The 12,373-nt window shown below is 43.4% G+C and overlaps 1 protein-coding gene across 6 annotated transcripts in view; it reads right to left on the bottom strand.

Annotated features, from left to right (window-relative positions):
* The window catches only part of LOC137383959 (transcription factor SOX-13-like), a 224,584-nt gene that overhangs the window by 66,518 nt on the left and 145,693 nt on the right, over positions 1-12,373 (bottom strand). For all 6 annotated transcript variants that reach the window (XM_068057411.1, XM_068057407.1, XM_068057408.1 and 3 more), the window contains one exon: positions 6,649-6,874. In XM_068057411.1, the coding sequence (XP_067913512.1) occupies positions 6,649-6,873 (225 nt within the window). In that variant the 5' untranslated portion in view covers position 6,874. The remainder of the gene's footprint in view (positions 1-6,648; positions 6,875-12,373) is intronic.

Here is a 12,373-nt window from a genome sequence, read left to right as displayed (position 1 = left end):
AGGTCAAGGAACATCCGTGGATAGAGAAAGAGACTTAACGCTTCAGGTCAATGACCAAGCAAGTACAGAGGCAAGCGAAGGGAGGAGGGGGAAAAGGAAAAAAGGGAGGCCTCTGATAGGACGGAAGGCAGGCGTGATTTTTTCCCCCCCAATTGTCACTGATCATGACCATCCCCCTTTTGCCTTGCACCATCATCCCATTTGTCATTTAATCTCTCCTGCCTCCCACCATGAAAAGGAAAACAAACTTGCTTTTCTACAACTCCCTCCATGATCTCAGGACATCCCAAAGTGCTTTACAGCCAAAGAAGTACCTTTGAAGTGTAGTCACTGTTGTGATACAGAAAACTCCTACCACAGACCTTTCTGTTTGTTCTTTTCAACCCTCCCCTCCTTTCCCTGCCTCAATACCTAATTAACATGTTACCTCTCTAACGTTTTCCACTTCTGATGAAAGATCATCGACCTGAAACATTGGGCTAGATTTTGCGGTCATTGGTGAAGCACGGCACTCGCCACTGACCTCAAAGAAAGCTGCCCACAAAGATCTTCCGATCTCAGTGGCACGCACTTCCTTGTGCCCGATGCCAGCTTAATTCTGATGCTAACACAAGGAGATCTCCAGGGTGCAGCAGGAGTAATGTCAGCAAGTAGGTTAAGCAACTAATCACACTGAAGTATTCTCACAGACAGCAAAGCAGGAAGTTTAAAGCACTGAATCCCTTCATTTTGAATTTAAATTTTCAGATGACAAAATAAATGATGATTAGATTTAGATAGAAGCTAAGATGAGGACAAATAAACTTTAAAAAAACTTTAAAATATGGAAATTACCATAAAGGAGAAATTTGTTATACCACAAATATAATTTGTTCCAGCAACAGTAAGGATATTAAGCAGTAATTATGAAGTTAGTACGCCATTAAGAACCCTGCTACTCATTTACAAGTATTTTTGCAGTGGAACAAAACATAAAAGTGGGCGTTTTCATCAATTCACTGATTGCATTGGGATTGCAGTCAATGGGGACCCCCAACAGTGCACCCTTTAGAGGAACGTAGAATCACTGACAGCGATTCCTGGATTTCTGGGTTAAACTGCACGTGTGCGGTCTCCTGAAGTTGCAGTGAGTTTCAGTGGAACAATGACGGCAAATGTTCACAGCTTCACCGCCAGTACCACTGCAAAATCTGGGCCATTAACTCAGCTTCTCTCGCCACAGTTGCTGCCTGCCCTTCCATTTTCTGTTAACATTTCAGATTTCCAGCATCCGCAGTATTTCGCTTTTATATAAAGACGTATATGTGCCTGCAGCGCATGTTTCTCCAGACTCAGGTAGCTCTGCATCAGCTCCTAGGCTGCTCCAAAGCCAATGGATGGAAACACAACAGGACTTGGCGACAGTGGTCTCAAGGAGTGAAATAGAGTCAAGGAGATGCTAAATTCTAGGTCTCTGTTGGGATGCAAAATTTGTCATTTTAATAAATGTATTTTAAATTTTTTGAAAAGACTATTAAGAAATACTTTGAACAGCCAGGAGTGCCTCCAGATTGTCCTTCCTCCATGTGGACATTCCTTCCCCTTTTAAGTCAATGCCCGATACATTCTGGAGATTTCCAATTTACTAGGCAACAAGCTAATGTAAGGATCAGCTAAAACTACAGGTAGAAAACACAAGGAGACAACACCTTGCTCACTTACTTTTGGGAATGCTCTTCTACGCTGCATCCGGGCTATGGCCTGTAGGCTGAGATGCCCATTTTTACTGAGGGCTAATATACTGAGGTGGGATGAAAGAAGGCAATAGCAGTAAGAAGGGAAAAAAATGAAAAAAAAGAGAGGAAAAAGTTAAAAACACCATGAGGTTGGGTGAGAAAAAGAAAACAGTTGAGGAAAAAAAAAACAATTTTTTTTGTACATGCATTAAGCAACAAGAATGTTCGATTTTTCTTTCCAAAACAAAAATCTGGAGTGTTAGCCTCATTCTGTAACGAAACCGATTGAAATTAAAGTTACTTATAAAATACTCACCGTGCCAAAAATTTCAAGTTTTCATCAAAATTAATTATAAAATCACCAAATGAAAATATGGGAAAGAAACTATTCAATTTGAAAACGATTTCAGTTTTTCTTTAAATGTAACATGTGGGGTGAAAAAAACGCCAGGCCATTAATCTGCAGTGCCCTGGAGAAATGAGATAAAACGTTATCTGTTTAACAGTCAGACTGTTTCGCGTGGCAGCTGGTTGGAGAAAGGTGCACGCCAAGTGTTGTCTTACACTTTCGAAAGGACGTCAGGGCTTTGGTGAGGGCACAGAGGAGATATACTGGAATCGTACGAGGAATGAGAGAATTCAGTTATGTGGAGAGACTAAAGAAGCGGAGATTGTTCTCCGAGTAAAGGAGGCTAGGGAGAGATTTAATGTGGGGGGGTGTTCAAAATTATGAGGAGTTGTGACTCTGCAGAACCAATGTTCTCAATATGCAGTAATTGGTGCATGAACACTGATGGGCACCAATATGATTTTTCCTAAATCCCTGAGGCAATTCATGCACAAACACATTAAATTCTTTTGAGTTTATTAAGCACTAATTGAAAGGTGAACATGCAAATTTCCTCATGGTTGATTTGCCAACTCACATCACATTACTGATACCACAGAAGTGTGAAAGCAGTGAAAAATGTGACAAAGGTCCATTATAGAACAGAAAAAGATGTTGTGAAGTGTGACTCAATGGGCACAGTCCATGCAACAGTACAGGTGCAAGTCTTCCTTATGATGGAGATGGAGATCCAAGGCCATAGGTGAAGGGCCAGCATGGTCCATTATCACTGCCTAATAGTTATACCTATAGCCTTGATATGGTTCTCCAGACCTCGACCAGAAATTGATTGAACTGCCCTACAAAAGAGCAATTTCAATACTGCACCATCAGTAATGGTGACAGGAACGATGGCATTCAGATTTTATGTCACAGGCTGTTGTGCAATGGAAGGACGTCTCTCGAGGATCAGTTTGCAGTTCATTGCTGCATTAACTAGGTCACACGTCCCCTGTTTCAACATACTATTGATTGCATTAGAATCAGTACTCTATGCAGCAGTGAGAGGATGACAAGTTTTCTGACTATGCTGTGATAGTCACTGGGTACAAACACCTTCAATTGTATCTGGGGAGCTTCCAAGGACCTGTGCAACATCTTATACCGTTCACCAACAGAAAAGGATTTTGTTTCATGTCCATCCAAATGATCTGCTACCAGATGGTAGCAGAGCTGTAATGCTATTGTACTAGTAGTCCAGAGGCCTGGACTAATGCTTTAGTGATGAGAGTTCAAATCTCACCACAGCAGCTGGTGGAATTTAAATTCAATTAATTAATAAATCTGGAATCAAATGCTACTCTCATTATTAATGACCATGAAACTACTGGATTGTTGTAAAAATATATCTGGTTCACTAATGTCTTTCGGGAAGGAAATCTGCCGTCCTTACCTGGTCTGGCCTACATGTGACTCCAGACCCACAGCAATGTGGTTGACTCTTAACTGCCCTCTGAAATGGCCCAGCAAGCCACTCAGTTCAAGGGAAATTAGGGATGGGCAATAAATGCAGGCCTTGACAGCGACTCTCACATTCCAAGAATGCATTTAAAATAAAACATAATGCATATGAATGTAAGGTTTCCAGGAAACAGTATTTTTTTTTTATTCGTTCAAGGAATGTGGACATCGCTGGCTAGACCAGCATATATTGTCCATCCTTAATTGCCCTTGAGAAAGTGGTGGTGAGCTGCTTCTTGAACCGCTGCAGTCCTTGAGGTTTAGGTACATCAGCAGTGCCGTTAGGAAGGGAGTTCCAGGATTTTGACCCAGCGATAGTGAAGGAACGGCCATATAATTCCAAGTCAAGATGGTGTGTGGCTTAGAGGAGAACTTGCAGGTGGTGGTATTCCCAAGCATCTGCTGCTCTTGCCCTTCGAGGTGCTAGAGGTCATGGGTTTGGAAGCTGCTGTCGAAGGAGCCTTGATGACAGCTACAGTGCATCTTGTAGATGGTACACACTGCTGCCACTGTGCGTCGGTGGTGGAGGGAGTGAATGCTGAAGGTGGTGGATGGCGTGCCAATCAAACGGGCTGCTTTGTCCTGGATGGTGTCTAGCTTCTTCAGTGTTGTTGGAGCTGCACCCATCCAGGAAAGTGGAGAGTATTCCAACACACTCTTGACTTGTGCCTTGCAGATGGTGGACAGGCACTGGGGAGACAAGAGGTGAGATACTCGCCGCAAAATTCCCAGCTTCTGACCTGCTCTTGTAGCCACAGTATTTATATGGCTACTCCAGTTCAGTTTCTGGTGACCCCCAAGGAGGTTGGTACTGGGGGATTCAGTAATGGAAATGCCATTGAACGTCAAGGGGAGATGGTTCGATTCTCTCTTGTTTGAGACGGTCATTGCCTGGCACTTGTGTGGTGCGAATGTTACTTGCCACTTATTAGCCTAAGCTTGGATGTTGTCCAGATCTTGCTGCATATGGACATGGGCTGCTTCAGTATCTGAGGAGTCATGAATGGTGCTGAACATTGTGCAGTCATCAGCGAACATCCCCACTTCTAGTCATTGAGAGATACAGCACTGAAACAGGCCCTTTGGCCCACCGAGTCTGTGCTGACCAACAACCACCCATTTATACTAACCCTACATTAATCCCATATTCCCTATCACATTCCCACCATTCTCCTACCACCTACCTACACTAGGGGAAATTTACAATGGCTAATTTACCTATCAACCTGCAAGTCTTCGGCTGTGGGAGGAAACTGGAGCACCCGGCGGAAACCCACGCGGTCACAGGGAGAACTTGCAAACTCCACATAGGCAGTACCCAGAACTGTCGCTGGAGCTGTGAGGCTGCAGTGCTAACCACTGCGCCACTTCTGACCTTATGATGGCAAGAAGGTCATTGATGAAGCTGTTGCAGATGGTTGGGCCTAGGACACTAGCGTGAGGAACTTCTGCAGTGAAATCCTGGGACTCAGATGACTGACCTTCAACAACCACAACCATCTTTCTTTGCGCTAGGTATGACTCCAACTAGCGGAGAGTTTTCCCCCGATTCCAGTTTTGCTCCAGTTTTGCTAGGGCTCCTCGATGCCATACTCTGTCAAATGCTGCTTTGATATTAAGGGCAGTCACGATCACCTCACCTCTAGAGTTCAGCTCTTTTATCCATGTTTGGACAAAGGCTGTAATGAGGTTAGGAGTAGAGTGGCCCCGGCGGAATCCAAACTGAGCAGGTTATTGTTGAGCAAATGCCACTTGACAGCACTGTCGTGACCCCTTCCATCATAGTGCACAAATCTTGAGAATCGCAGGTTCCAGGGTGTAGAGAAATGGAACATTTTATATCTCAAGAGGTATGGGTTACCTGCTCAAGGTACAGCTCATGACATAGCTACTCAATCTCCATACCATCCAGGAAACAGCAAAGCCCATTCAGGAATTAGGAACTTCAAGCAGAGACATCTTACAATAAAACAATGGCTCCAGTGAATTGTCTGCACTGCAATGAGATGTCATGATAGTGGCATCCTGAACCCTATGCAACATAGGATACATTCACTGAAGGTGAAGAGCAATGAAAGGTCATCAACCTGATATGTTTAGCCAGTTCCTCTCTCCACAGATACTGCCTGACCTATTTCCACCAACCCCTGTTTGTATTTCAGATTTCCAGCATCTGTAGAATTTTGTTTTTGAAGTTATGTTGATCTTGTCTTGAACCTTTGTTAGACCACACTTGGAGTACTATCAATAGATCTGGCCTCCATATCATAAAAAGGAATATCGAGGCACTGGGGAAGGTGCAAAAAATATTTACTAGAACGATACCAGAACTGAGAGGTTATACCCATCAGGAAAGATTGAACAGGCTGGGGCTCTTTTCTCTAGAAAGCAGACATAGGGAAGATGTTTCCACTTGCGAGCAAGACCAGAACTAGGGGCCATAAATATAAGATAGTCACTAATCAGTTCAACGGGAATTCATGAGAAACTTCTTTAGTCAGAGACTGGTTAGAATATGGAACTCACCACCACAAGGAGCAGTGAGGCGAATATTCTAAATGCATTTAAAGGCAATCTAGATAAATACATGAAGATGAAAGGAATAGGTTATGTCGATGGGGTTAGATGGAGAGAAGGCTCGCATGGAGCATAAACACCGCCATGAACCAGTTGGGCTGAATGGCCCATTTCTGTGCTATAAATACTTGCTAATCTTTAACTCCACTTTAATGCATTACCTATGTTATAAAAGGAACTTCATCCCCAGTTGGTTTAGGAGTCGTTGATGGTGAATTAGAGAGCTGTGCGATATCGTCAGAGTTAGTAAATATCAATACACCCTTTTCCCTCCTGCTTTTTACTTTCAATTTGAAAACAACATCGATTGACTCCTGGCCGCTTGCCACCACATACCTGATATGCCACTAGTGGGAATCAGACCAAACTGCAACTGACAGTGGAGCTGTTTTTTGGGCGTTTACCAAAGTCCATTCACAGGGGAAGAAAAGGTCCACCTAACTAGGGTTCAACTCTAGTTCCGAGTTAGATTTGACTAGAAGCCACACATGCACGCTTGTAACTTACATGCGTTTGTTTCATGACCCCTGACCTTTCGAGGTCAGGGTTCTCTCTCCCCGGTGCTGCCTTGCTCTGATGCCCTTCGGAATGAGGATTGGTGGGAAATGAAGCACTGAGAGATCCATAACTGCTCCTCTCTTCCTCCACCTCCTCTACTTTCACCTGGTCATGGACCATAATCAAGTTTCCATTCACTTCCATGCAACGAGAAGCCGGTTGTCGTGTGGACATTCTGCAGGATGAGGAGAGGGAGAGGAAGCAAAAGATTTAACATTAGTTTAATTTTTGACTGAACCCTTAAAGCTCAAACCAGAAATGAAACCTGGTAAAAAGTCAACCAAACGATTGAATCTGAGAAGGAGGGGTGTGGGGTATCAGTCTCCCCACGTGCACAGAGGAAAGGGGAAGGGGTTATATAATTTAAGGAGTCTATCACACACATTTGGAATAACTGGGTCTCTCGAATGGTGCACTAAAAAGGTGGCGGTTCGCCTTTAAACCTCTACAAACCCCAACAGCTAAAGCAACAAAACACTTCTTTATCTAACTCCACAGGCATTACCAGAATTCTTTTGGAGCCGATGTTTCTAAAAGCGAGAGGCCGTCCACAAGAAAGAGTGCGAAATGGATTTTTGCTGGGAACACACAAGCCCATTCTGCACTCAACAAAAGGAAATATTGGATTCATCTCTTCACAGATGACAGAGACCACATGATTTTCTTTAAGCAAACGGTGTGGGGGGTGCGGAAATCGAATGTGCAAAAAGATTTCTGGCGATAACAATATCACTGCAAAGAAAAAGTAACTCAAATAATTCAACCTACAAGTCAAACAGTTCTACACAAAGTGGCAGTTAGAGGAGCTTCAAACAAAAAGGTAGTGAACCAACAGAATCTATTTTGTAATGGAAAGGGAACGGAGAGAACTGGGAACGAAAGGAAGTGGAACAATGGGCGTCTGGACAAAAGAAATCAAACAAAAGGGAAATGTGACAAGGGGACAATGGCATACAGTTTGCTCCGTCATTCCTGCTTTCATGGCAGGTTTATCTCTCTTTCCTTCCCTTCCCAAAGCCTCCTGTTTGGATTTCATCATATCTCGTTTCCTTTCAACAGATTTCTTTGTCCGCTGGACTGGATTTAATCTGTGATTGAGTTAATGTGAGTTTTAATTTAAGCTCTTGTGTGAGTCAACAGCAACCACAGAATTGAAGGCAACCATTAACTCTTTCAGTGCTGAATCATCTCGTTGTGTTCAAGATTATGGAACACATATCGGAAAAGCAATTCCTCAACATGCCACATCCCCTGGCCTCTTTCAGGCTTTTTAATATTTCTCCCAGTGAATGAAGTGTCTGTTTTGACTGTTTTCCCACATTTTTGCTATCTGCTGGAGCTTTTGTGATCTACTTCTGCCCAAGCTCTGCAATTCCCCTCTCTAAGCCTCTCAAGTCCTTAAAATCTACCTGCCTCTTTATCCATTCTATCATCTCCTCTTGTGGCCTGGTGTCAAATGTTGTTTGACAATCACTCCTGCGACATGCCTTGGGCATATTACTGTATTAAAGGCACTATATAAATAAAGTCTCTAAAAGCGGAATACATTTGGCTGCAAAACTCTACACTCGTGCATTTTGCAAAAATACCGCAGAGTTTCAAACTGGTGTCTGCACCACATTGCAACAGGCATTAAAAACATCACAATAGAGAGAGTCAATGAACATGCATTCATCAGGATGTCTCAGACACATGAAGTGCTAAGGATTAATTGTTACAGAAAAGCAGCAGCCAACTGACACAAACAGCAATGAGATAAATGACCAGTAATCTGCTTTGGTGATGTTGGTTGAGGAATAAATGGTGGTCAAGAAACCAAGAGAACTTCCCTTGCTCTTAAAACATAAGAAATAGGAGTTGGAGTCGGCCATTTGGTGCTGAGCCTGCTCCGTCATTCAACAAGTTCACAGCTCATATTCTACCTCAACTCCACCTTCCCACAATATCCCCATATCCCTTAATACCTAGAAATCGATGATTGCTCTGTCTTGAATATACTCGACAACTGAGTATCCACAGCTCTCTGGCATAGAGAAGATTTACAACTCTTTCAGGAAAGAAATTTCTCCTCATCTCAATCCAAGATGGCCAACCCCTTATTCTGAGACTGTGACCCCATGTTATAGATTCCCCAGACAGTGGAAAAAAAATTTCTGCGTCTACCCCGTCAAGTCCCTTAAGAATTTTATACGTCTCAATTAGATCACGTCTCATTGTTCGAAACTCTAGGGAATGTAAGCCTAGTCTACTCAATCTCTCCTCATAGGATAATCCTCTCATCCCAGGAATCAGTCCGGTGAACCTTCGTTGCACTCCCTCTCGGGCAAGTATGTCCTTTTTTGGGTAAGGAGACCAAAACTGCGCACAGAACTCCACGTGTGACATCACTAGTGCCACGTATAATTGCAGTAAGATTTCTTTACTCTTATACTCCAATCCCAAATATACCATTTGCCTTCCTCTTCTTTGAATAGTGTCATGGGATGTTTTATGCTCACCTGAAAGAGCAGACTGTGCCTCAGTTTAACATCTCAGTCAAAAGATGTCACCTCTAACAGTGCAGCACTCTCTCAATACTGCACTAAAGTGTCAGCCTGGGTTATTTGCTCAAGTCTCTGGACCGGGCCTTGAATCTGCAACCTCCTGACTGAAGTGAGAGTGCTACCACCCGGACAACACAAAGAACATGTTAAGGTAGCAAAAGCCAATTGAACATTAAAAAAAAAATTGCAGCTAATTCCAGTAACCAAGATAGGAACAGCTTGTCTCTCTAGTTTGCATTCTACCATCCTGGTGGTAAGAACGTGGACAAGCCCATAGACTCTTGTGTGATTTTGATCCAATGTGTGCAGGATTCCAAGAACTGAAGTGTTGCCTCTATCTCTGCTGTAGAGCATTACCATTGAAAATCCAATATATTTGTCTTATGTGAAGAGCACCATCATGATGTAGTTTGCAAAGCAGCCTGACAGCACCTAAACAATTTCTAAAAGAGATGCAAACTAAGAATTATACAAGCTACAAAATCAGACTCCAAGCTATTGAAGCAGCTCATCCATTGTGTGCCTGACATGTTGATTTTGATGTTCTTTAGGGAAGGGCTACTGGATTCCTTTAGAATCATTGAATCCTTTAATATGTTGTGGAAGAGCAACATGCTGGGTGAGTTTACAAGGACAATGATTCCAAGGTTGGGGGCGGGGGGTGGTTGTTGGGAAGTAGGGTGCAGGTGACAATCATCCAAATGTTGGGAGGGAGGAGAGCCGAGCTCAACAGAGGGGCTGCATTTATCCAGCAGAAGCAGTTGAACATTCTCCAACAATACAAGATTTCTCTCTTTCCGTGGACAATGCAAAACCTGAAATCAGCTTGAAGATGAGCTGTGACACCAGACGAAGGATATGGCGGTAGTGATGGCCGACAGACTGAAAGGGAATGAACTGGAATTCAGTCTAGAGTGATGGCATCAAAATCCTCTCCCTTTATGGCGCAGGAACACGACATGAAATCAGGCAGTGTCAAACCAGTTGCTAGTGAGAAAGAGCGCAAATCACAAAGCTGCCCATCATTTTGCAGTAATTAGCAATCTCCCTCACACAGGCGATAATAGCAACTTGTGTGGGAACCGTCACATTAGTGCAGCAGTAATAGCAAGGCAAACACCGTGGCGCACAGTTAAGGTAAAACCAAGCCATATTAAAGGTTTGGAGGAAACATAAGGAGCCACATAAGGTGCTCAAAATCATGAGGGATCTGAACAGAGTAGACAGACAGAAACTGTTTCCATTGGTGGAAGGGTCGAGAACCAGAGGACGCCAACTTAAGATGATTGGCAAAAGGTGCAATACCAACATGAGGTAAACCTATTTTACCCAGTGAGTGGTTAGGATCTGGAATGCACTGCCTGAGAGTGTGGTGGAAGCCTTCAAAGGAGAACTGAATAATTATCTGAATAGAAAAAATTTGCAGGGCTATGGGGAAAAGGTGGGGGAGTGGGACTAGGTGAGTAGCTTTTACAGAGAGCCGGAATAGACATGATGGGTCAGATGGCTTCCTTCTGTGTTGTTACCATCCTATTATTCTCGATATGATTCTATTCTTCAGTATTATTTCATGCCGACAAACACAAGGAATGTGGAACTCGCTACCACACGGGGTAGTTAAGGCAAGGTGATTTGGTGCTTTTAGGGGCAAGTTGGATGAGAGGAAAAAGGAACAGAAGGATATGCTGATAGGATGAGATAAAGTAGGATGGGAGGAGGCTCGTGCGGAGCTTAAACACAAACATAGTCTAGTTGGACCGAATGGCCTGATTCTGTGCTGTAACTGCTTTGTAATTCTATGTCCTTCATCCCAACGAACACAAAACTCAATCCCTCCCAAATTCAGAACAGTATAACTTGATTCCCCCCAACCCCCACCACTGCCAAAAGGAACAAAGGGCGGAGTGCTCAGGAATATAACTGACAAGGAGCTTCCTTAAGCAGAGGTACAGGAAAATTCATGGAACGACTAAGTGGGAGAAAAGAAAAGTTTAAAGAAAGACTTGCATTGATAACCTTTCACAACCACATTCCAAAGCACTTTACAACCAGTAGAGTACTTTTGAAGTGTAGTCACTGTTGTAATGCAGGAAACACAGAAGTCAATCAAAGCTCCCACCCATAACGACCAGATAATCTGTTTTTGTGATGTTGATTGAGGGATAAATGCTGGCCAGGACCCCATGGATAACTCCCCTGCTCTCCTTTGAGATAGTGCCATCGGATCTTTTACATCCACCTGACAGCACAGACAGGACCTCAGTTTAACGTCTCATCTGAAAGGCGGCACCTCCAACAGTACCGCAGTCCCTCAGCACTGCACTGGAGTGTCAGGCTCGATTTTTGTTCTCAAGTCCTGCAGTGGATCTTGAACTCAGAACCTTCTCTGCGGCTGAAGAGAAAAGGGTTCTTTGCCAATGATCGCTTAACTCGTGTAAAAGGGGAGCTTACTCTCAATCAGGGGCACACTAAACTAATTGAGAAAGTGGGAAATTTCCCGAATACCCCCACCCCCAAACAGCTCTGTAACACTGCATTATCGGCACCTCCCCACCACGGGCAGAAGGGTCAAGTTTGTTTATATCCATTCTTTGAATAGTAAACCAAAGCCTCATTTGCCTGTTCTGATTGGTGTTAAAAATCTCATGCCACTTTCCAGTAGACGTACTGGAAGATCCCCCGCTGTGTTCATCCCTGGATAGCATTCCCTAGTCAACCAACAGAGCCAAAAACAGTTCAACCAGCCGGTCACCTCAATGCTGTTTGTGGGGGCTTGTTGGCATCCTTTGGTTATCTATATAAGACCATGGATTTTCTACAAAAATTGTGTTGAAACATTTGGCAAATGTAACAAGTTGCTAAATAAATATAAGCCTTTTTTTTAAAAAAGCAGAATGACCCAGTTGGGATTCAAAATTGGGTGTTACACAGGGACCTTTTGAACATTAAGATTCCAAATAGACTTGATGAATCCTGAGAGAAAAGAGACCTAGAATTCAAGGCCCCTACTCCAAGAAATAAGGTACTGGTGACCATATTAGCGATAATATGGTCTCTGTGCCTAACATACGAGCTTTGTAATGAAAGCTCAGGGCTGACAATATGCTATCAATCCTTTGTGAGCACCAAAC

This window comes from Heterodontus francisci, chromosome 25, assembly GCF_036365525.1.
Source record: "Heterodontus francisci isolate sHetFra1 chromosome 25, sHetFra1.hap1, whole genome shotgun sequence".
NCBI classification, from domain to species: Eukaryota; Metazoa; Chordata; class Chondrichthyes; order Heterodontiformes; family Heterodontidae; genus Heterodontus; species Heterodontus francisci.
This window is presented reverse-complemented; position numbering and strand designations above follow the sequence as displayed.